At 41.9% G+C, this 27066-nt stretch overlaps 1 protein-coding gene across 1 annotated transcript in view; it reads left to right on the plus strand.

Moving 5' to 3' along the window:
- The window catches only part of CFAP54 (cilia and flagella associated protein 54), a 2749537-nt gene that overhangs the window by 1676028 nt on the left and 1046443 nt on the right, over positions 1 to 27066 (plus strand). Inside the window, exon 41 of the mRNA XM_044087198.1 lies at positions 13421 to 13651. Coding sequence (XP_043943133.1) covers positions 13421 to 13651 — 231 coding nt within the window. The remainder of the gene's footprint in view (positions 1 to 13420; positions 13652 to 27066) is intronic.

The following is a 27066-nucleotide window of genomic DNA, read 5'->3' on the forward strand; positions in this document are numbered from 1 at the left end:
AGTACACTAAGCTGGTAGGTATGTAACAATACACTGTGCAGGCTACAGGCAGTCTGGCCCAATACTGGCCTACATCTCCTATGGGGGAATGCACATGTACCTGCATATATAGCCGGCTCAACAGGCATGTCACAGCACAGGGTAAGATACACTTGTGTGAAAGTGCATAACCACAACCAATGTGAACACAGCTACAGCCACATGTGGTAAGCTATTACAATTTATGGACTATTTGTTCTACACCATCCTCATATGTGCCACTCACAGAATGACCCTACTTATACTGGGCTGCTACACAGTTTGGTCTGATGGCTGTCTGTGGTATGGGACATGTGTGTGTATGGCCCTACAAACATGTATGCCAAAACTGTACATAAAGTGGGGCAGCAGGTAACATCAGATAGAAGGGGAACTAGAACAATGACATCTACCACAGTCTGTACACAGGCTACAGTACATATTAACAATACACATACTGCCGACATTCACCATCACTACACAGACCTCACTACTGTACAAACATCCACAGAATGTCCAGGTTATGTCATGAAATATAATCCTTACTGTACATAACGTGTAGTAATCAGATATACTACTGGCTTGTTATCAGATATGATGACACTATTTATGGTTTACAGCACATATGCACCACTTCATGCATGACATATGTACAAAGGTTGACAGAGGTGTGGCTGACAGCACATACACAGGGCCAATATAGACATGTTGTTGTGATAACTTCATACATTTACCATTGTAACAGGGTTTGTTGCAACATATGTCCTATGAGGGATATGAAGTCAGTAACTGTCATGGCCTTCACCATCTACAGACTGCAATCCTCACACTACCTTCTGCATTCCACAGATAGATGCTCCATGGCTAACACATGAAACCAAAGGCACAACACTACCCAGTCTGCAGATAACCCTGCAGATGGGGATTCCTCATATACATGGAACTGACATGGCAGGTATTGCGACATGTATGACAGCCATATCCAGGCAAACACTGTTAAACAAACATTACTCCAAATGCAGTATAGCAGCACGTACAGTCTGTAGTCAGATCAGGCACATCCCCCTCCTGTTTGTTGCCCTCTTTCCACGGTGTATGTTGTTAGAGGTACTTCCCCAATCCATCTGAGATGCTGTTTGCCAAACAACAGATCTAGTTCCTGCTCACAGTGAATGAAAAGGGCCAACACCACCATGATGTTCCTAGATAATGGAGTGTGTTTCCATGTAATTGGCTATGGGAATGTTACCACAGCTGTTCCACATGCAATCAGCTAGGGGAGGGTTGCAATTCATGCAGAGGCCATCAACTGATCATGAGCATCACATAAAATACACATACTGCTGCCTAAGGAAAGCAGGTGTGGGTCTCCACATCCACCAGAGAGGGAGTGGGGGAAGCAGACAGAGGCAAATACATGTCAGGCAGGGGTGGGAGAGTAAAATTGAAGCATGTTTGTGTCATACACCTACCAGCACAGAGTATCAAACCCCTGACAACTATGTAGTGCTATCACAGTTCGATGCATTTATTGGATGCGCCACATGGGTTACCTGCTATAGAGCACTCAGAACATATATGTGATGGTGAGTGACATCTGCAAGAAGGATACAGTAGATATATAGTAGATGACAGACACGTGCCTGTCTGCATGAACAGGTGCCAGCGTCAACACAACCACACTTTCACAGGGACGCACACACATTGACACACTTGGCAGGGCCAGGAGTACAATTCATCACTAGTGGGATTGCCACAACACATCAATGTGCAGGTATCACATGCACCAAACGGGTCATATGGAGGTTGTATGGGCAAAGATTATGAGGAGGTGTAAGACATCAGACAGCATGCTTCAGTATGCCCAGGGTGGTTGTAGTGAGTGTGGATGTGGACATACACACCATACAACACACACACAAACACTCCGGGTGCCAATACTGACATGCATGGGTGCATGTCTGCATGGGTGTGTGGTGGTCAGCTGTGCCAGCAGGCTATACAAGGGTAGGTGATGGGTATACCTTGGCATCAGGCCACATGACAATGGTCTGCATTGTGGCTCAGAGCTGTCATTTCTACATTTGCCCACACAGGTGGGTATTGTATCCCCCATCCAGTCACCTGGGTGGCTATTGTGTGTGGCCAGTGCTGTGCATCCCCTGCCATGTATGTGTTCCTTACTCCATGACATGGATGGTGTCTAGGATGTGCACACCTCCCTCATGCATATAGAGTGGCATGTGGAACTGTACCTGGGGTGTCTGGCCCATGTTGTGAACACAGATTATCATCAGATGTGCCATTCTTGCCCACCTGTGGCAGGTACTGGTAATGGACAGCAGGTTTACCTGCACCTACATTGATAGCATGCTAACAGCATTCCCTGGTGTCAGTGGCATCTGCCCATACAGGGCATGTTGTCAGGCATGGTATGTCCATTGTGGGTCACATGTGAAAGCACCACAGGTGGTGCAGATGTCCATTGGGGAGGTGCACTGTCTGCATGTACATGCATATTGGACAGATGAGCAGGGTGACATGCCCTCTGTAACCCACTGCTGTCACTTCATAGTTACCATCGGTGGCCAATATGCAGTGTACTACCCACATATTGTCTGTTGCCTAGGCATGTGTGTGTATGAGACATGGGTTGAGAGTGTGCTCTGGGTAATATTGGGGTTGCTAACTGTGACTGTCTGACCTTGATGTCACATGTATGGGTATGGCTTTGCATACCAGCCTTTCAGCTATTTTACATCTGTTATCCCAGTACGGTTGACATTGTGATATATCATAGGGCCACCATATAAGAAATATGCAAATCCCACTCCACATTGGCCACACACTCACAACCACCTCTACACAGGATACAAGTTACAAATGCACACACACACACACACCTGTCATGTGTGGGAGTAGAACCCCTACCTAACTAATTTATTACATTACAGCACTACACAGTTATAGTACGTGCCACAGACATTACTGGAGTACTCCTTTCCCAAAGGTCTATTTCACAATGAATGACATCAGCAGGATTATCAAAGTAGGGCATTTCAAATATATTGCGAGTGAGTAGCCTAAAATGCATAGCTCCCTACACAGACAGTGAGACACACACAAAGCATCCACAACCAACATGTGTTGGTATAGAACCCATGATCAAGGTATATATCACACTACAGCATAGAGCTGTTATAGGACGCACCGTGGGGATTACTAAAGAACTCCTTCCCCAAAGGTGTATTTCACAAGGAGTGACATCAGCAGGATTATCAAAGTAGGGCATTTCAAATGTACTGCAATTGAGTAGCCTAAAATGAATTGCTCCCTACACAGACAATGAGACACACACAAAACATCCACAGGTATAGAATCCATGACCGAGGTCTATATCACACTACAGCATGGAGCTGTTATAGGATGCACTATGGGGATTATTTGAGAACTGCTTTGCCAAAGGTGTATTTCATGAGGAATGACATCGGCAGGATTGCCAAAGTAGGGCACTTCAAATGTACTGCGGGTGACTAGCCAATAATGCATTGCTCTATACACAGACATTGAAACACACACAAAACATCCAGAACTGCCATGGGTTGAGGATAGAACCCTACCACAGTTCTAAATCACACTCCAGCAGTACGCAGTTACCGGGCGCACTACAGAAATTACTGGGCTACAATATTCCCAGAGGTGTATTTCTAGGTGGATGACCTCAGCAGCCTTGCCAAAGTTGAGTATATGACTTGTAAGGAGTGTGAGTACTCTAAAAAGCATTGTTTTTTACTCTGTCAGAGAGACGGACACACACACACACACACACACACACACACACACACACACACACACACACACACACACAGTTGCCAGGTCTGGGGTTAGCACACCTACCTAACTACTTTATTACAATACAGTAGTACGCAGTTACAGGACACGCTATAGAGATTACTGGGCTACAACCTTCCCAGAGGGGTATTTCTAGATGGGTGACATCAGCAACCTTGCCAAAGTTGACTATATGACTTGTAAGGAGTGTGAGTACTCTAAAAAGCATTGTTCTCTACTCAGTCAGAGACAGACGGACACACACACAATTGCCAGGCTTGAGGTTAGAACACCTACCTAAGTACTTTATCACACTAGAACAGTTACCAGTTACAGGACGCGCTACAGAGATTACTGGGCTACAACTTTCCTAGAGGTGTATTTCTAGGTGGGTGACATCAGCAGCCTTGCCAAAGTTGAGTATATGACTTGCAAGGAATGTGAGTACTCTAAAAAGCATTGTTCTCTACTCAGTCAGAGACAGACGGACACACACACTCACACAGTTGCCAGGTCTGGGGTTAGGACACCTATCTAACTACTTTATTACACTACAGCAGTATGCAGTTACAGAACACGCTACAGAGATTACTGGGCTACAGCTCTCCCAAAGGTGTATTTCACATTGGATGGCCTCAGCAGGCTTGTCATACTAGGGCTATGGGGAGGGCGGTGTGTGCATGGGCCATAACCTATTCATCTAGGGGTTGACACCACATGCTGGCACACATGGGGTCATATATCACAGGTACGTGTATACAGCTACTAGATGACAGCTTCCTTGTACAGTCATGTTGCACAGCTGGCACGTGCACCACATAGTCTGTAATGATGACAGATACTGGTGGCTAATATCTGCAGTGGGCGACATCTGCACCTCATGTGTTTGGGGCCCTTTGGCTGTGTGCTAGGTGGGACAGACCTGGATGGCTCCTTGTCATAGTGACCCTCTTCCACACATCTATGTACATCTACCTTTGGCTTATATTAGTGTGTTGTCCTGACATATATGTCTGTATTCCTATCCACTGTGTGTGCAAGGCATAAGTGGTGCATACTGACAAGTATCTACACTAACAACTGCAACTGCCAGATATGTCTGGTCCAGGTGTTTGCAGTCATGGCCTTCATGTGTTTAAGTGTGTGAGCATGCCCAGTATGATCTTTCAGTATGTTGTGGACTGACATTGCCTTCATTTCTCTAAGTGTGTGAACATGCCCAGTATGGCCATCTGTATTGAATTTGTGGATCATTTCCAGGTAGTTTGTGCTGTAGTGCTGACATTTGTGTTGTACACCAACAGGTAGCATGCTGTCTCTGCAGGGTATCCATCGATCATTTGGCTTTGACTGTTACTACATTTCTTCATAGCGGGGGGGGGGGGGCACACCTGACTGTTTCTACATTTCTGCATAGTGGTGGCGGCACACCTGATTGTTATTACATTACTATGTAGGATGGGGAGGCACACCTAACTATTTCTACATTTCTACACAGGGTTGGGGGGGCACACCTAACTGTTATTACATTACTATGTAGGATGTAGGGGGCACACGTGACACTTGTACACATTTGCTTTGACTGTACTGGTATGTCAGCTACTCCATTTCATTCTGTATTGCTAACTATCATGCTGACTAGAGGCATACTAGTTACTACAGATCGTACCTTTGGTTGCCCTACATATTACTGTCTGACTTCCTACCCTACAAAACTAACATCCCACTGCCTGCCCTGCTGTGGTCTGTCTGTGTAGGCCTGTGGGGGAGGTTAACCATAGCCATCATTCTGGGGCCATGGCATAGGCTCTGTTTGGGTTTGTCTACACCTGTCCTGCTGGCTGAGACTGTTGTTGGGTATGTGAACCTTCCTGACTGGCATGTGTGGGTCTTATGGATGCACATGTCACTCAGCCGATTTCCTGCAGTGGGTTTTGTTACCCTGTGTAGTACTGGCTACTGTGGTGACTCCAGTATGCGTTACAGATGTCATGGTGCCACAGTGAGTGTCTGTTGTCTGCTGCCATAACATTCGGCCACCCAATTCCCTTGCATGCTCACATGCATACCATAGCTACAGGTAACAACACATTCTACTCCATTTGGCAATTAGTAGATTGATTGAATTACCTTGATGGTCTGCCGGACTTGCGGATGGTGCTGGAGGGCTGCCTTTATTGGATGCACATAGTACACTCCCTATACATGGTTGAGCACAGGTAGTGTCATGTTTGGCATCCCTTTCACTGTATGTGCGAGTCAGAGAGAGGTGTCATTCCCTGGGTCCCTACTATGGCAGTGCATGTGCTATGTGTTGCCTCTTTGCCAAGGCCAGGGCATACTGGGGACACCTCCTTCTGCCTACTGGGGCAGGCTCAGGTTGTTCCTCCTCCGAGTCACTCTGTGCCTGCACAGGCCTTGGCACTGGTGAGGGGCTGTGTGGCCCTGCCCCATGCTGTTCCTGCTGTAGCTGTTTCCACAGGATCATATTGTGTAGCATAGCACATACCATAACAATTTGGGTACATGTAGCTGTGAATACTGCAAGGCTCCACCGGATGTGTCCAGACACTGGAACCATGACCTGAGCATCTCAAACACATGCTCTATTATATGTCTGGCCTGTGCATGTGCCTCATTATGGCGTTGTTGTTCAGGTGTGTGTGCATTTCTGGTGGGTGTCATCAGCCACGGCTCCAGTGTGTACACAGCATCCCCCACTAGATGACCGTAGGAGATGTCCACATTTTTAAGTCACTGATACAGCTGCATCAGATGCCATATGCGTGAATTGTCATAGCTTCCAGGGCAGTCAGCACACACATTCATTATAATGCCCTGGGCATCACATATGACCTGGCATGTGATGGAGGGGATGCCCCGGTGGTTGATGTAGGCCCTACCCTGCTCACCGGGTGGTGCTTTGATACATATGTGTGTGCAGTCTATAGCACCCACTACCCCAGGGTATTCTGCTATTTGGAGGAAGAGACGCATATTGCTGGTCAACACCTCACGTGTGTTGAGGAAATATACGTGCTCACTGGCATGTACTAACATGGCATCCAGGAACTGGTGGAATACTCTGGATGCTGATGCCTGTGAGATCCCCATGATATCCCCAGTTGTGCTTTGGGAGGTACCTGTGGCTAGTATACCTAGGTCTACACATACCTTGGTATCCACTGGGATGGGTTCCCCTAGGCCAGTTTGGTGTGTCAGGTGTGGCCGGCACAGCTCAACAATTTGCTGTAGGAGGTTTCTGTCCACCCTATAGTGCTCCACTATCTCCAGTTCATGTAGCCCCTGGTAGGTTACCCTGGGTCTGTACACTCTTCTCTGTCTCCTCACTGTGGGTTGTTTGGCAGCATTCACATCCTCACCACCCTCAGCCTCTTGCACATGTAGTTCTATGTTGCCTGCTGCAGCCCTTCTCATTTTGTAGGTTTGTTTGTTAAAATTTCCCCGCTTGTATACATCAGTGGTGAGAGTGTGGGAAAATCCAGAGGGGAAGGTGTTTGGTTAGTTTATAGTAGAGTTCTGGGCTGGGATGGTCTGCTGTCTGTGTAATTGGCTGATTCTGATACACTTCACCTGCCAGCTAAGCTAATTCTCCTTGATTACCTTCCTACTGCTGGTTTCCCTTCCTATTGCCTTCCTGTTTAAGCTCAGGGGCGTGCCGTGCAAACACAGTGCTCAGATGTGAACGGAGCTGCTATTTCATGTTTTTTTTTTTTACACCTGGTGTGCACCACACAAGCACGTTTTACAGGATTTTGGCTTGTTCTACCTATGTACACCATGATTTTCTTGGTGTAAGACAGGACAGCCCTAGACACACCCCCTGCCTTAGGTTAGCTTAGCTAAGGGCAAACATGAGCCACAGTGCTCCAATTAGCTTACAGCATGCCTGACAAATCCCCTTCTAATGTCAGCTATGTCTAGGGCTTATACTCATGGTTTTCCTAGTCCTGTATTCTTGGGTGCAGGCTTGCACTGACAGGGAATCTCGGATTCTCTATCATTCCCCTCATTTGCATAGGATTGCCTGCTAATCCTTGGTTACATGTCCCACACTCAGCCTTCCCCCTTAGCAACCAGTCTGCACTGGCCATGTTGTATTCTGCCTGCCATTGACTATTATGGCAAAATAATGATTTTCTTCTTAATGGTTGTTTTAGTTTTTTTTTTATTTTTAGCCCGATCCCATTTGCGCGCTGCTGCCCTTAGCTTAAACAGCTGATATCAGCCAAAAAAAAAATGTTAAATATTTCATTTTTACACTGTTTTCTATGCCAATGACCAATTATATGGCCATTGTCATGGATTACACATCATATGGACACTTTATTTAAGGCTGTCACGCCTCTGTTTTGTAGTTTGCAGAAATATTTTTGCAGACAGCACTCATCCTGCACAGACAGCTGCCAGCTTCCTGGATCGCAGATTACCCTCATTTGCATGGTTTTCACCCGCAAATGAGGGTAATTTGCATACAGGAGCTTGGTCCGTGCAGGATTAGTCTAAGAGCTCACATGCACGTACTGGGAGCTCTTTCCTGGATCATTTTCAGCCATATTGCCGAAAATAGCTCTTAGACTAATCCTGCACGCAATGCAGGGCTTCATAAATCCAGGGGTTTATCTGTTAATTAACTTCCTTTCTGGAATGCTCGATATTTAACCTTCTATGTATGTCAATCTGAGCTAACTTACTGATGTCAATCTGGGCTAACTTACTGACTTCACTGAATGTGTCTGAAGTATATTCTCATAATACCAAAAACCTTGTAATGTTTTACACACCTCTTTAGCCTTGGTTTCCCAAGTCCTATCTTGCATGTGCCTTATTTGGCATTTCAAGTACATCTTTCCCTTGAGAAAGGAAGATTCTGTATTTCTGTATTTCTGCACTTCTCCTGCTTTATCTTTTCTTTCTAATGAATTGTCTATCCCTGAAACTAAATGCATACATGAAAAGACAAGTCTGACTCTATATTTTCAGGTCTATTATTCCACCTTAATATTCTTCTTCTTCTTGGGTAATCCGTGGTGGTGCAGCGGTAACATTGTTGCCTCACAGCAAGAGGTTCTCCAGTTCGATTCTCAGCTAGTGTGCGGGGAGTGCCTTCTGTGTGGAGTCTGCATTTCCTCCCCGTGGGTTGAGTGGTGTTCCGAAAGACATGTGTGAATGGGTGTGCCTTCACTGAAGGTTGGGCATCAAGCTGGCAACTTGGCACAGTGAAAATCTACTGCCAATCATTAGCGGACCGGAGTTCCACTGTGGCGACCCCTAACTGGGAAAAGCCGAAAGACAACAACAACATTTTTCTTCTTCTTCTTTTGGCTGCTGCCGTTAGGGGTTGCCACAGCGAATCAACTGTTTCCATTTCTTCCTGTCATCTGCATCTTGCTCTGTCACACCAACCACCTGCATGTCCTCTCACCACATCCATAAACCTTATCTTAGGCCTTCCTCTTTTCCTGTTACCTGGCAGCTTCATCCTTAGCATCTTTTTCCCAATATACTCTGCATCCCTCCTCAGCACATGTCCAAACCAACATAATCTTGCCTCTCTGGCTTTGTCTCCAAACCTTCCAACCTGGGCTGACCCTCTAATATACTCATTCCTAATCCTGTCCATCCTCATCACACCCAGTGCAAATCTTAACATATTCAGCTCTGCCACTTCAAGCTCTGACTCCTGCCTTTTTGTCAATGCCACTGTCTCCAACCCATATAACATAGCTGGTCTCACTACCCTCTTGTAGACCTTCCTTTTTACTCTTACTGGTACTCGTCTATCACAAATCACTCCTGACACTCTTCTCCACCCACTCCATCCTGCCTGTACTTTCTTCTTCACCTCTCTTCCACACTCACCATTACTCTGAACTGTTGATCCCAAGTATTTAAACTCATCCACCTTCGCCACCTCTACTCCCTGCATCCTCACCATTCCTCTATCCTCTGTCTCATTCACACACACATATTCTGTCTTAGTCCTGCTGATTTTCATTCCTTTTCTTTCTAGATCATATCTCCACCTCTCCAGGGTGTCCTCCACCTGTTCCCTACTGTCATAACAGATCACAATGTCATCTACAAACATCATAGTCCATCGCGACTCCTGTCTGATCTCATCTGTCAACCTGTCCATCACCATTGCAAATAAGAAAGGGCTCAGAGCTGATCCTTGATGTAATCCCACCTCCATCTTAAACGCATCCATCACTCCCACCACAGACCTCCCCGCTGTCACACTACCCTCGTACATATCCTGTACAACTCTTACATACTTCTCTGACACTCCCAACTTCCTCATACAATACCACATCTCCTCTCTAGGCACCCTGTCATATGCTTTCTCTAAGTCCACAAAGACACAATGCAACTCCTTCTGACCTTCTCTGTACTCCTCCATCAACACTCTCAGAGCAAACATCGCATCTGTAGTGCTCTTTCCTGGCATGAAACCATACTGCTGATCACTAATCATCACCTCCCTTCTTAACCTAGCTTCCACTACTCTTTCCCATAACTTCATGCTGTGACTGATCAATTTAATCCCTCTGTAGTTACTACAGCTCTGCACATCACCTTACTCTTAAAAATCGGTACCAAAACACTTTTTCTCCATTCATCAGGCATACTCTCACTTTCCAAGATTTCATTAAACAATCTGGTTAAAAACTCCACTGCCATTTCACCTAAACACCTCCATGCTTCCACAGTTATGTCATCTGGACCAACAGCCTTTCCATTCTTCATCCTCTTCATAGCTATCCTTACTTCCTCCTTGCTAATCCACTGCATTTCATGATTCACTATCCACACATCAGCCAACCTTCTCTCCCTCTCATTCTCTTCATTCATCAGCCCCTCAAAGTACTCTTTCCATCTGCTCAACACACTCTCCTCGCTTGTGAGTACATTTCCCTTATTATCCTTTATCACCCTTACCTGCTGCACATCTTTACTAGCTCGGTCCCTCTGTCTAGCTAGTCGGTACAGGTCCTTTTCTCCCTCCTTATTGTCCAACCTTTCATACAACTCTTCATATGCCTTATCCTTCGCCACCTCTCTGTTTGTCATGCACCTCATCTCCTTATACTCGTCTACTTTCTTCATCTCTCTGACAATTCCACTTCTTCTTCGCCAACCTGTTTCTCTGTATACTCTCCTGTACTTCTTCATTCCACCACCTGGTCTCCTTGTCCTCCTTCCTCTTAATATACTATAGTGAATTCACTAAGAATAGCCTCACTCTAACAAAAACTATATCACAAAAACTGTGCAGACCATCTCAAAGCCTTGTCCCTCTTCTCTGTATCATATAGTCTACTAAGAGGCAGCCTGTCTCTCACATATTAAACCTCAGAAGGCCTTGTCCTGTCAAAGCTATTATACATTTGCAAGTCCAATGGTAGCAGGAACACATGCTCAAGGGATCTTAATCTCTTTAGCAACATAAATAGAACAAGTTAGAGAGATAGGCATGTCTCACAGAGAATACCTCTTATATGGAGCCATCTTCCACTCCATATAAGTGAAGTACTTTTCTTACTCTATTTAAATGTAACTTGGAGGAACAGATGGGAAACTACAAATTCTGTACTCAGTTTTGCACCCATGTTCTCTTATATAGGGTCAACATGTAAATGTTCCAACATGTCCTGGTTTGCCCCTTCTAGGTTATTTGTATGCAAAATATAAAGGCTAAAAGCTACCATAGGAAAGTAAGGCTAGGCTTCTTAAGATCCTCACAGGTCAATAGCATAGTCAGTACCTATGAACCTATAATATATATATATATATATATATGTATATACACACACACACACACACACACACACATATATATATATATATATATATATATATCAACATGTTGGAATATTGACATGTCATGTGTATATGTATTCTATGCCTTTTGTGACTGACATTTTTCAAATACAGATAAAGATGTTATGGCCAGAAAATTATATATTCTCAGACATATAGGGTATAGCTCTCTAATAGGGTTATGACTTAATTACATTCAAAGTCAGCTGCAATAAGTGTTAATACTTTGACAAGGATAACAAGCTGTCACATAAGAACTTAACTTGACAGACTTTTCAGTGAGATAACCAGCGACACATTTAGAGAGCCCAGTGCAGTGAAATGATGCACTATTGCATCCTGTAAAATATTGGTTTCTAGAAGTTGGTCCACAGGCAATATCTGCTTTCATTATTCATCATTTACATTCATTTGCATTCTGTATCCATTAGCTTATAGGCAGTCTGCTACTCCTAAGTTGTTTCCAGTCTGACAGCACTATGCATGTCAACTTATTTTTCAAACCATTTCCTTCTCCTAGCATTTTATCCCTCATTACATCCTATGCAAAACTACCACAATTCCTTGATTAACCTGATAAGAAACTGTTTATGCACTATGCATGTTGTGCTGTTTCCCAAACTGTCTGTTGCTCCCACCACTTCATAATCCATTACACCCTAATGCAACACTACCAGTGCTGTGTAAGACAGCATTTAACATTGGCAGTTTTGATTTTCTGATTTATGCATTTGAGTCATAGGCTGAGATGCATCCCTTCATTTCCCTAATTTACCATTTGTACTTACGTGCTTTACTTATCTTTTCCTGTGTAATGTGGGTATGCAATACTAACTTGCATATTCCTACATATATTCAAAGTATGATCACTGTCCCTATCCATCAGCAGTGGGCTGTTGTCTTCCCATCCCACTCTCTGGCAAAGTATTCAAATGCTAATCCTAATACAGGCCATGACCCCCACACACCTTAGTTTCCTCCCAAGAAGGAGACATTTGTCAGATGCCCATTTCCTCACTTGTTAGCCAGCTATCAAAGCACCAAAACTTAGTTTTAAGCTCAGAGCTCTGACACTGTAGTTTTAGCATTTATCTCACTAAGCACAAACCAGTCACCCAAGGGATAATCTTGTAATAAACAATATGTAAATTTCACTGTATATACACTACATTAAATGAGGAGCAGGAGAACAAAATGCATGACTGAAAATATAGGTGATTCAACAAGTTTGACATAGTAGACCGCAGCAAAAAAGCTAATGCATAATTTATACAACACAGACTGGAGGTCTATTCCTGTTTTCGTTTGTCATGAAAAACCTGAAACTTTCATTCAGGAACACACAGAGTGTATCATACTCTAGATGGCATTGTGGAACAATTAGGGATGGTATATAGAAAATGAATATGGTTAGGGCAGTTTTAGGCAAATAAATAAACAGATGTGGGCTTCATTTAAGCAGTCCTTTGAAGCAGACCAGATGATACAAAATGCATTTATCACCTGATAAACTGTATCATCCTATATTTGTAGTAATGCATTTTTAATCTTTTATATCATGCCTTTCACAAGTCACTTTCTAGCTTAAATAAGGCAATAATAGCAAATATCATCTTTCAGGCTGTGACATTAGTTTGATTTAAATATTATTATCTTCATGCTATCAGTAACCAGATTTGTGAAACTGAGTATGATGGATCTTTTTGTTTTGTAAATATTATTCTAGGTACTTGCCCATCGTGGAGGTCACTGGACATTATTTCAGAATGCTTGTCGTGAGCTTTGGAACAGTGCTCGTGCAGTTAATTTGCTTACAAGGACATCACCGTGTACTGATGGAGTTTTTGTTGTTACCACAGACTTGTACAACATTCTCCTTTGTTTGCCATTCTTTCTAGCCTCAGAGCTGATTCTTGATATGATAATTCAATTGCAGAATACTGTCTGTGACATTAAGGTAAGCATTTTTCAACTGTTCTTATGTTTAACTGTATTAAATTGATATTTTCTCATTCAGTTTTGCCATGGTTAAGAGGTTTGCTTAATTTTAATTTTAATCAGAAATGTTCAATTCCCTGTGTTGTATAATAAAAATGTTGTATTTCATTGAATTTTAGAGCTTGTGAACTGGATGAATAAAGCTATTGAAATGTTAAGCATTATAACATCAAATAGCAATATAGAGTTTAGTCAAAAACTGAAATAGGGAGTATGGGCAATTTATGTAGGTACCTAGTAAATATTTGCACAATATTTATTAATTGGTTGTTTTCAGCCTTTGAATATAAAACCACTATTTGCTTTATCACCACTATTGTCTTTATTCCTGTTATCATCATTTTTAACCCACCTTTATGGTGAAGGTCATGATGGTAATTAACTGAAGCAGTTAGACCAAACTTCCTTATCAGCAGCAATAGTGACCAGCTCATTCTAATGGTTCATCATTCACACTGCTGCAGCAGCCTTTTGGCTGTTAGGGCTGTATCTTGCCCAGGACACAACTGGCCAGCTCCAAAGCCTCTGGCTCCCTCCCACACCTTCACTCTAACTGTTGGTTAGGCAGCCCTGTGAAGGGAAGATCAGCAGTTAAGAGTGAAGATTCTTCAGTACTTTCTTGTTGCCTTGTGAAGACACAGTTCAGAGGTTTCATAGAGGCAGCAGCAGGAGTTCAACTTCAGTTCTGGCAGAAAAGTCCCCAGTGGGGAACCTTTCTACACAGAATATTGCCCTTTTAAGGGATTTTTTAACAGGACTTTTTAGCATTCTAGAAACCCAGTATCTTTCTAATTTCAGAAGTTGTCTGTCAGGGACTGCTGTTTTTTAGCTATTTCAGGGACTATTTTTATGAGAAATTGTACTGCTTATGTACATTCTGTGTTTTATTGGAAGGTTTAGTGTTGGGAAGTGTTTTATTCAAGCATGAACTACTACATGGTATATTAGTGGTCAGGAGTGGCCTTAGGTCAACTGGTTCCCTAGGCAAAATGGCACCACGGCGCCCCCCACCACACCACTTGATGCCCCCATCCTGGTCTACCTACATCAAATAAACACTGAAAAAGCGCCCTAGGCGGCCGCCTAGTTGGCCTATGCCTAAGGCCGACTATGTTAGTGGTTATGTTTAATGTGTGGCATCTTACCTGCCATTTTTTTCTGTCAGACTGAATTTTAAAACAAGGATTTTCTGTCACGAATTTAGTGTACAGCTTAAGTATTACTGTATTTAGGGGATTGTGTATGTGAATGTAAGCGTAACTGTGCTGACTGTGAACAGCATCTCACAATTTAGTTTCCCACCAACTCATTCCAGCAAAGCATACTGCATTAGAAGCATCCTCCTGGGCCATAGCATGGGTACTTATCCCATTCCAGCTGGCCCATCTCCTACTGTACTTAGAAAGACGAAACAACTTACCAAAGAGTCCTTGCCAATTTTGCAGGTTCTCAGTCAATGCCTCAGACAATGATGGGTGTCTGCAATGGCTATTTGTCATTCCTCAGACCACTGACTTACTTCTCTGGTTTCCTCTGGTGTTGTCCTTTCAGCCACCATGAAACATGGACCACATCCTCTTTGGTTGTTCCAATGTCCGATCTGGACATGGGAGAATCACCTCTTCTGAGTCAAGGAGACACTCTGGGAGATGCAGCTCAATGTAGCTGAGGAAAGAGACCTTTTGATGTAGCAGAAGCATCTTCTCCAAGCTAGTCTTCAACTAAATCTATAAAGAAAAAAAAACAAACATTGAACTTTGTACATCTGAAGACATGGTGTCTGTTAGAAAATATGATTTCTGATCTTGGCTAAGAAGTTGTTACAAGCTGTCGGTCTTAGTGCTCAGAAACCATTACTTGTAAAAGATGTTATTCTGAAAAAAAAAAAAAAAAAAAAAAAACAAGCTCAAACCTTTGATTTAGAGAATACTTTGTCCTCACAACCTACTTTGGAGGAATTTTCCTTTTATGAAAGAGTAGCCGGGATGAATGAGATGTTTTTATTGACGCAAATGGATATCCCCTGTTAACTGATGAGATATTATGATATTTTACAGGTAGCTATGCTTCATTTCACTTACTTACATCTTGACCAAGCTAACAAAAAAATCCCACTACTGATTTTAATACTATTCTGTTGGATATTCTTGAGAGAGATGAGAGGTTTGGCTTTTTCTCCCCCATGGATGTAAATACATTACATGTTAGTAATCCTAGGGATGCTATTTTTTTCATTATCCCTAAAATCCACAAGTGTTTGAATAACCCACCAGTAGGCCTATAGTATCAGGAAGGGGTTCTTACTTACAAAATATTGGCATTTTTGTAGATCATCAGTTAAAGATATATTTACCTAGAATTATGTCATACATTAAAAATGGGAAAGATTTCTCTGACCTTGTGAGGGGGGTTGAAGTGGGATGTGAATTTCTACTGGGCCAATGTAGATGTTAAAACTCTCTAAACTAGTATTAAAAACACTTGGGGTTTGGAAGCAGTTGGGAAAATAATGGTGGAGGGACCACGCACAACCTATGTGTTACAGCTTTTGGAAGTCTCTTTAACACACAATCGCTTTAAATTTGAAAATCAATACTTTTTACAAAAAGAAGGCACTGCAATGGGGATATCATTTGCTTCCGCATATCCCGTCATTTTTATGAACCATTTTGAGAGCTTATTTGTTTACAGCACTGAATTTTATTCAAAATATGTGGTTGTATACAAGAGGTTAATTAATTATTTGATTTTCATTTGCAAGGGTGATATGGTTAGTTTTCATAAATTTATGAAGAATCTTAATAAGAACAGCTTTGGTTTACAGTTTACCCATAAAATTGATTCAGAGAAAATGCAATTTTTGGACTTGGAATTTTTCATATCCAAAAATCAGAAAGTACACTTTAGGCCTTATAGTAAGGAAACGGCTGTCAATAATTTTTGGCAGCCGATAGTATGCATCCTCCACATTTGATGGCCTCATTACCATATGGGGAATGCAAATGTATTTGTACCAATACTTTTGACAGGTCCACACTAGATCAGTAATTTTTGAAAGTTAGACAAAAGCTTACAAGTAGGGGATATTCTGCAGCTACTTTGGACAAAGCTGAAATCAGAGCTGGGGGACGTGGTAAAGTTTCATATAACTTTTTTAATGGCATGCAGGGTGTATTTGGTGGAGAGATACATGATACTGAACATACAAATAGGGACGATAGGATATTCTTTGTTTCCAGATACTCCCCTCTTTCGTATATGTTGAGGGGAGTAGTTGACAGATTTTGCCCGTTAATGTGTGATGACCACCTCACTAAGAGGTTTGTTCCCAAGAAAAATAACATTTTCCTATAGTAGGTTTTTGAACCTCAAGGAATTGTTGAATTTGAGGACTCACCATATGGGAGAAGAGTGCATCAGTTGTCATCCATGTAGAAGGTGTAGGGTTTGTGGAAAAGCAAACAATTTGGATGGGGCCAATATTAATTTAAAAAAATATAGAGCAAAGAGTTATTTTAATTGCTGTTCTTGTGGGGTAGTATATATCATTGGATGTGGTTCTACCCCCACAAGATGGTACATAGGACAGACCAAAAGAATGGCTAAAAAACGTGTGATGGAACATTTAGGTGACATCACAAACAGAAGATTGGAAAGCCCATCGGCCAACCATTTTCATACTGTTCATGGTGGCTCTGATATGAGTTTCTTTTTTAGGATTTTAGTTAAGTCCTTCTGTACACAGGGAGTTGATTTTGGGGTTAAACTATTACAGTTGGAAACAAAGTTAATAATCAGTTTTGGTACTTTGTTTCCAAAAGGTTTAAATCAAGAGATTAATATTCATATTTGTTGAACTTGATTTTGTAATATGTATTTTTTACTTGGTACATAAATTATATTTGTTTGTTGTATGAACAGTATCATGAAAAGAATATAGGTGTTTTTCAAGCAGCACTGTTTTCAATGGCATGAGAGGGTTAAACATTTTTATTGCCTAATGGATTAATTAATTGAAGGTTATAAGATACTTGTGATGGTGTAATAGTTATTCCCTTGAAGACATCTAGCCGAGGTACCAGGAAGCACCAGTAAACATCTTGGATTTTATATACTTGCGTGGTGTCTGGTGATTTGTTTCATCTGGTCCAGATTTATGATTTTTGTCTTGTTTTGCAGCCTTGAAGGATGTATTTCATGCTGCCTGTAACAATCCTGATTCTCAATTTTTAATTTCCAAAAAAGGCAGAGAGGATTTACAATGTTTCTCAGACTAACAAACATTTGCTTTCCTACCTTGGGTCTGACCCTGCAGCCATAGCCAGATCTTCACCAGTTAAGAATAGACTCTTGGTGTCCAAGAATCCTTCCCCTGTGTACAAAGAAAGAAGGGTATTGGATATATTCAGTAAAATAATGTTTTCTTATTCCACTTTGGCATATACATTTTTAACTATCAGACTCATATGTGGATGTTTGTTCTTTTTTGTGCATACAGTTTGAGAGCATTATCAACTGCACTTCCCCACAAGGGCAGTGCCTATCTAAATGCCATTGTGTTAAGCATTTCTCAAGTATCAATACATGTCTTAAGGTGTTGATTGCACAGGTACCGTGTCTAGGGCCACTGCTACTGCTACAGTAAAGAACCAGAGTTTTTTCATCAGCTTCTTCAGCATGTATTCACCCTAGGAGTCATAGGCTCAGTGCCATTAAATCAAGGGGGGGCAAAGGCTTTTATTCCAAAATGTTTCTAATGCCAAACAAAAAGTCTTCTTGGAAATGAGTTCTAGTTTCCTTTCTAAATCTATGTGTGATAGTTCCAAAATACAAGATGTTGACCCTTTAGAATTTGCTTCTTATTTCCCAAGGAAGTTTTATGGTAACCTTAGTTACCAGGAAATTTCTTGGGGTTTCTGTGTCTTGGTCACATTATCAGTTGTCTGCATTACCCTTTGTGTCATCTACAGCTTCAAAGGTGTAAAGTGTCTATCTCCAGTTGGAGCTCATTGCAGACTGAATGACATTCGCATATTTCCTTATTTAGATGACTTACTCATCTTTGCAGAGTCTTTCCTCAGAGTCATTACAAGGTTTCTTCTCTGCTGACTAATCTGAGTTCCAAGTAAATGTTAAGAAATCTTCCTTGACCCTGTCACACAGGATTGTCTTTCCAGGCTATCTCAAAGACACCTTACAGCAAAAGTCTTTTTTGACTCAAGAGAATGTGGATTTTTTATCTGGAAAGTTTCCTGAGTTTCTCAAATCAGTCTCAGATTTTAGCCAGTGAGTATCTCAGGATCCAGGGGTTCATGGCCACTATGATTCTCATGACTCCGCTTAACAGGCTGCAAAATATTTTATGGTTTCTAAGAAACACATCAACCCAAAAATTGCAACATTTGAAAGATCAGATAGGCTCTGAACTTCGAACACACAAAAAAAAAAAAAAAAAAAATGCTCTGTGCAGGGGGCAAGCCCCCTGCACCCCCCACACTCCCCGCTACTTAAATATACCACCTCCAAGATCGCACTACAGTGCAGTAAAGGGAAATCTTCCCTTTCCACGATCTATAACAATCTCCGTTATATGCTTCGAGGTTTTGCAACTTCCATCATTAAAGCTCGTCCTTTGATGATTCGAAGTTGTAAGACTTCGATCATATGATAGGAACCCATGCTGGAGGTCAACTCTACAAACCATTAACTTCTCTTTGATATTCTGTCAGTGAAAATCACAAATAGGAGTGTGAACAAGGCACACCGTTGACAACATCCAACACCCAACTTGAACATTTTTAAATTAATCACGATATATGTGGCAAGGATAGTGAATGACTCACTCTGAAATAAAAATTCAAAGAGTCCATAAGAGTTAGTCAAAGCAAGGCAGCGGTCGCTATTCGAAATGAATGGCACAAGACTTAATGTTATTAAAAATAACAGAAAAAAGTTTATTACAAACGTTAGCGCTTTCAGAGTAGGTGAGTGGTTTCTGTATAAATGCCTGGGTTGGCTTGTTACTTTGTAACTTCTGAGGAAGCAGTGTTTTTTACTGTTTTGACTCACTCTTATGGACTTTTTTGAGTGAATTTTTAAATTAATACTAAGGATGTGGATACAACTCTCACTCCTCAAATACAATGGCTGAATGGCACAAAGCAGTGGCCTTTAGACATTCCATGGTAAATGGGTTTTGCCTTCTCTATTTCCCCAAAACACGTGTAGACCACACTCGCATTCTCCTATCTATCTTTTGAAAACTGGAATCACTAGCCAAGTTCACCAATCCAGAAATAGTGTCCCATCCTTCTACACAATGTTAGAAACGCATGTCAACTATGACACCTTAATAATGTACAGCAACTTCATCATTTCCAGATATCTTTCACCTGCTCCTATTGCTTTTCCACTGCAGGACTGTTTAATCACTGCAATAACCTCATCTACTGAAACATTCCTTGTACCATCATCTGATTCGCACATTACCTGCTCAGAAAAAGCTATATCTGTTGGAATGTGAAGTTCCTCAAGTGTTTCTTCCACTTCTCAACAATATCTCCAGTTAAGGTGATCCTTGCTGAGAACAGCCTTGGAAGTAACCCATTCACACCTCCTTGATCATTAGGTAGTTTGCCAAATTCCTTTGGGCCACCACAATTTCATCTTCCATGACCTCACCAAACTCCTCCAACCCATACATTTCATTGACCCCTGCAGCTGCTGCGTCTTTCCTGTTTAAATGTGACTCAAATCCAGAGTCCCTTTGCTTAGATTGTAAGGAATGCCTCTTTTTTTAAACTGACAGTTTCTCTCACTGCTGAGTTCCTGTAGCGGGTTCTTAGGTTACTATCATGACAAGCATAGTCCATGTGTTAGCTAAAGCTCCTTCCCACTGCCACAAGTCTTGAGTTTTTTTTTAATCATGGTCCATTCAGATTCCACATCCTGACCTTCCAATGATATGGGAAAAGTTCATCTAGAGATGAGTGTTTAATTTATGTAGCACAGAAGCTAGCTTCAGTAGGTGTTTCCAGGGCAATGTCACTAAAACGTTGGGCTTTTCAGTTCTGTTCAGCCACTGCCCAAGCCATCTGACATAACTCAGCACCAGCTGCTCTCTTGAACTGAGTGTTGTGGACATACAGCTTTAAGTCTGAAGTGTGGTTGTATCATTTGGAGTATGTTACTCAAGGATGGCAGGATCAAATTTAGTTGGATTACACTGGTTGCACCCTCCTCTGCTGCCTAACATCATGCTTGGATGCATTTACCAGCATCTCCACTCGCTATTGTGACATCATATTCATTTACTATTAAAACATCTGCAGAGATGTTCTCAAACAGTGCTACTCTTTTGTTTTCCTGCCCCACCAGTCAGTCTAAGGTAAATTCCGGCAGTAGTACCTGAAAAGGTGCCCTTTCCATGCTTCTAACATGAGTGAAGTGTCCATACAGGAAATGTTCCTTTCAGACACTGCAAGCTTATTAATAGTTATACCTAAAGCAGTACATAGTTTCCTTTTCATTCACCAGGGTACACTGCAAGTGTCTGCAGTAGTATGGGGCATCTGTCTCATAAAAGCTCACCACTGTTGTAGTGCCACTCTCCTGTCAGCTGCATCACTTAGCTTTTATTCCCCACTCTGTCACTGTGAACATTTGACCTGTATATGCCCCACTTTGTTATACCAGAAACATCTAGCCTCAAGCCTTGATTATGTACTGGAACCAGTGTCTCCCTTCTTGCCTATAAAACCTATTTTGGTGGTTTGGACTTACACATGGGTTCTCTTCCCCCAACATGAAGTGCTAAGTAAATTTCCCTTGTGCATTTGTGCTCTTTTGACTAACTCATCAGCAATGTTATGTTCCTGGTTTGTCAACCACATTCTTATATCCTTTGACAAAGTATAAAGATCCTGGTTTCTTATATAAGGACTCTCAGAATTTTAATAGTAGCAATCTGGCAGTGATTTACCCACTTATTAAAGTAAGTGCTTAGCTGTTCGTCATATAGATTTACTGCTGCATCTGCCTAAGCCATATGGATTGTATTCTGCTAAATATGTAAGAGTTGGCCAGCTTCCAAAGCTTCAGGGCATCTTCCACATGCCTAAACCATTACACAGCTTGAGTTGAACCATGTAAAAGACAGTTTTGGAAGCCAAGCTTTTCAGAGCTTTCCTGCCGCAGAACAGAGTGCTCCTCTGTGGGCCTTCAAGATGGATAGTTGGCTAACACTCTTCCATTGCTGAACAGATAAGTTCTCCCTGGGGAATTTTTTTTCCACATTTATTATTTCATGTTACTTTCCTGTTAAGGAAAATATCTTTAAGATAGGAAAATGTGTTTTTATTTACTGTCATGCACTTAAGCATACTTTTAAGCGTGAGCGCAGTTTTGTTCTTGTCATTCTAAAAGTTGTTAAAAATTGTTTAAAACCTAGTTTTACTCTGGAGAACCTGTGTTTGATTTACCTTTTTAGGTGGCAAAGTGTAATAAAGAGTTTTTTAATGTGTTTTCGTTGGGAAAAACTACGTTTAAGGATTTTCTGTTTTTGACTGATTTGTGCTGCTTAACTTCCATGGGAAAGAAGCACCATTTTGACTTGACCATGGAACAAACTACCAGCCGGCAAAAGAAAAAGTTAGCTAAACTGTTTTTGCCACCACAGCAGGCTAGTAATTTGCTTCACCTGTAGGTGGATGACTCTGCTGTGGTCAGAGTTGGTTCCTCAGATTTCTCACATTTTTTCCTAGATCCCTCTGGTGTTCTCCATGCAGCCACTATGGACCAGGGGTTAGCCACTTCCTTTGCAGCTGTTGTGATCCACTTTTATCAGTCTTGGGAGAAGGATCAGGGAAGATGCCCATTCTTAGCCAGATTGTTGTGCCATCCCTGATGAAGCTGTTGCTGCCATTAGTAAACCTGTTTGCCTCAACTTTCTTGTAAAAGAGGAAACAAAAAAATATAACATAGGTTATAGGTTCATAGGTTAGTACTAAGCTAACTGCCCTTGCGAGCCATTTTAAGCCTAGCCAATTATCCCCTGAGAGACTCAAACCCTGCACCTTGTATTTGTAAGGCAAATACCTTAACCATTAGGCCACCCTCCCATAAACATGTATCTTCTCTTGCTCCATTCCACTGGACAGCAGCAGCTTATATGGTCTGGCTCAGGGTCTCATACATGCTACTGACCTGTCTTATCAGGTTATTTCTGGAAAATAAAAATGGGTTCCTCTTTTCCTGAAGAGATTCAAGATTCTGAATTTGTAGAGGAATGTTTTGGGACAGATATAAATATTTATCCTCAGATTTCTGATTCAAACTCAGAGGAGAACATAATATTTGAGTCTCCCTGTGAGGGATTCTCTTTCTCTGAGACTATTTCCAGAATATGTCAATGATTTGTTGTCACATCTGGAATTCCTACATCCTTCATTCATATTTCCAGTGCTGGCAGCAGTGGAGGATGTGTTTCTCACTGTCACAGCCAGTGGTTTCCATGATAGCCAGCCCTGGGGTAACTAAGGAAGCAGGTAGAATGTACAACACTATTCAGTATTTCTAGTTTTTATACTGTCATCCCTGACATGACCAATCAATTATAACCTTACTTAGTCCATCTGCTGCCAAACATTTTGTTAATTGTAATCATTCTCCTTCAGACAAGGGTGTTAAAGCTATTGCTAAGTTTGGGAAAAGTGTATCCTTTTGCAACTTTAGTTTTTACAATTTTAAATTGATGGGCTCAGATGTTTAAGTTTATTCTGACTAGTTGTGATAGTATGAGTAATGCTTTATCTGCAGGTCCCTTTTGTGAAGAAAAGTCTGGTTTGTGTAGTTTAGCTTCTTCCATTTCTCAGGTCTCTACTCATTTTTAAAGTGAGCATATGACTCTGTAGACACCACATCCAGGGCTATTGCCACTGGTACTGTGTTGAGGAATTTGACCCCCCTGCATTATTAAAACCTCTGAGAAGATCTGAAAAAAATGAGATTTTCAATTCTCCTTTACATAGAGATTTAGTTTTTGGACACTGTTTTGCCAAAGTCATCAAAAATACAGTGATAGGTAAGCTGATTAAGGGAGTCTCTCAAAAATTTCAGCCCTCCTTCTCCAATTTTTCAAAGGGATTTTCTGCTCCCTCATCCAGTTTTGCCAAGAAACAAAATAAACAGCCTCTGCAGAATGCTGATAAGCAGACAATAAAAAGCAATGGCAGAGAGTTTGCAAAAAGAAAGCAGGAAAACTCTACAAAAAACGGCAGTCAAATAAATCAGAATGACTATATAAGGGACCTTGTCCAACCTCCCACTGTGACAGTCCCTTATCCTGTCCAGAAAGTCTGAATATCCACTTGTATTTGGCAACAGGCTGATTCAGGCAAATGGATTCTGAGACTGATTCAGCAAGAATGCAAATGACAGTGAGTAGAATTTCCTCCTCCCCAGGGAATTCCACCAGATCCATCATACCAGATCCTTCTGGTCTGATGTCAATTTTCATTCATTCCTCAACAAGTGGGTTCAAATCCGACTCAACCGCATTTTATAGCTCATGGATACTGGAAACTCTCAAGCTTCTCCCTTACTCATAATGCTCTAGTCCCCTACCATACCTCAGATCTCATTTGATGCATTAGCGCACGGATGTAGTCGGTGTTGGCTCTTGAGCTTTAGAGTGATTTCTTGTCAGATAAGTAAACAATTTATCTCTGTCTCTAGCTTTATCTCTTTTTTTCTTTATAACTGTTTTATTTCTTCATTATACTACACTTACTTAGTGTAAATTTACTTACAGTTGCTGGTAATTCCTCCATTTCACCTTTACCCTCGTGGTAACTTCTTTAATTACCAATGTACTATTGTTGGTACTTTTTCCCTCTATATATATATATATATATACATATATATATATATATATATATATATATATATATATATATACACATACATATATATATATATATATATATATATATATATATATATATATATATATATATTCGGATGGCTGATAAACCTTTGGGGTTTAAAAAGTGCTCAAAGTGTGGACATATGATCCCTCTGTCAGATACACAGGATACTTGTGTTTATTGATTAGGCCCAGCACACTTAAAGGTATCATGTGATATTTGTAAAGCTTTCAGTCTGCAAGCCTTAACTGTTTGGAAAAATAAAGTGATTTTGAAAGGTCTTCTGCCTATGACCTTTTCTGAATCTTTATCTGGAGGTCAAACCTCCAAACCAGACAAATAGAAGTCCAGAAAGTATCTCAAATTTGGATCCCCCATTATGTCTTCTGATCTGACCACTGAGCCAGCCCACAAAATTCCTAAATGGTTGGATCCAAAGACTAAATCCGTGGTCTCGGATACCCGATCTGTTTCATCAGATCCAATACTTTTAGAGCTGAAACAGCTTCCTCAGACCCAGTATGTGAACTGTGTAGACTTTGTTCCCTCTTAGTTGCCATAGCCCTTTTTAAAGAGACAGCACCATTCTAGGTCACCTTCAGTGGTCTCTTCTTCTCTTTCTTCTAGGAGATTTGGAATCAGATGTGGATAGAATGACAAGGAAGCTTCTCTTGGCACAGATACAGATGGGAGTTCTCCCGGCTCTTATCCCTTCAGGTCCAGAAACCTTTTCCAGTACCACTGCACCCATCTTGGCTCCTTCTCTAATCATTTTGGCTTTGGAGTACTTGGATTTGAGTCTTCCAGGACTGTCTGTATCGGATCCGAAGATTGTTGTGTCTTCTGTTCTGATATCTTCTCTGAGTGGGCTAGCTCTGAGTGTGTTGGTGCTGGATGATTCTTGGAGCCATAGCGATATTGCCGGGCCTGAGGTGTTAGAGTCAATTTCAAAGTTTTTGGAGCCATCTCTGCCTCTCGGAGCCTCAGCACTGGACAGCTTAGCTCCAATATCTGCCTTGAGTGGGCTGTCTTTGGGTCAGAGGAAGTAGAAGGTTTGGAAGCACGTCTTCTCGGCTCCATTGGTCTCCTTCTCCCCAGAGCATTCTGCCTTTGAGGTGGTGGAGAAAGTGTTCTCTGCATCTAGAGAAAGCATGATTCCAACCCCCTCAGATCTTCCTTATGAATTCCATATGTCTTTGTGCCTTGAGCATCAACAGTCTGCTCCACAGGAACAACCAGCCCAAAGTCTCCAGTCTACCCAGCAGGGAATACATATATCTTCTGGTATTTCTTCGGAACATCCTGCCGAAGAAGTCATTATTAAGAGAAAGTGCAATAGGAGGCACTCAAGGTCACAGAAGATACTGATTTTGATGAGCTGGAAGGGTCCTCAAGATCTCCACCTGATGACGTCTTCTTTGGAGACATCCTGGAGATTCTCAAGCAAAGGGGTGTTTGGTCCACTGATAACCCTTCCCAAGAGGAATCAGTATTCCAGAAGCCTTTGGATCTGGCCTGTCAACCTCCTGGGTGACTCTGCCTGCTGATGAGCTCATTGATTTGATTTCTAGATGGGTATGGAAGGAACCCAATGTGGTTGAGCTGATCACAGAGAGACTAGACAGAATGCTGGGACCAGCAAAAGGAACAGGATTCTTGAGCAAAGGAGTACCAGTAGATGCCATGGTTGTAGTGGTGGCCACAAAAAGGAACTTGTGAAACAAAATTCTTCTGTCCATTCCCCTAAAAGGGAGTCCAGGGCTTGGGACAGATTTGGGAAGCATGTATATGCTTCAGTGACCTTTGCACTCAAGGTCACTGAATTATTTGGCACACTTCACCAGACTTCATAGGGACTTGCATAAAGAACTGTCCAAATCCCTCTCTGGAACCATTACTTATGAGGCACATAACTCCATTGCCTCATAGTTGGCTACCCTACAATCCTTCTCAAATTCATCCATGAGGTTCATTTCACATGCAGCTGAAGATACCTCAAGGGTGGCAGGTTCAGGAATTTCTCTTAAGAGGCATGCCTGGATACCCCTGTGTGATTCCGCAGAACCCTTCAAGTCCTCCTTCGCCAATACTCCCTTTGATGGAAGTTCTTTGTTTGGCCCTAAAGTTAAAGACACAGTCTCCTGGTGTGAGCAAGATGGTAAGATCCTGTCTGCAGTGGGCGTACATTTTTCGACTCCTGAAAGAACCTTCTTTAGGAATCAATGAGGTGATCAAAAAATGTGGTTCAGAAAGTCCTGGGGTCCTTTCCGTGATTCATGTGGAGATAGTTCCTCCAGGGTAGAGGGGGGAACTCTAATGGAAGACTCCACTCACATGGCAGAAGAGGTCTGCCAAACCAGGGGTCTGACAGACCCTACCAGTGGTCCTGAAAGGAGGCCCAACTGTCCACCTATGGAGGTAGTCAGCAGTTGTCTATCCATGCACCAGA

This window comes from Protopterus annectens, chromosome 11.part0, assembly GCF_019279795.1.
Source record: "Protopterus annectens isolate FY-2018-M chromosome 11.part0, PAN1.0, whole genome shotgun sequence".
Lineage (NCBI taxonomy): Eukaryota > Metazoa > Chordata > Ceratodontiformes > Protopteridae > Protopterus > Protopterus annectens.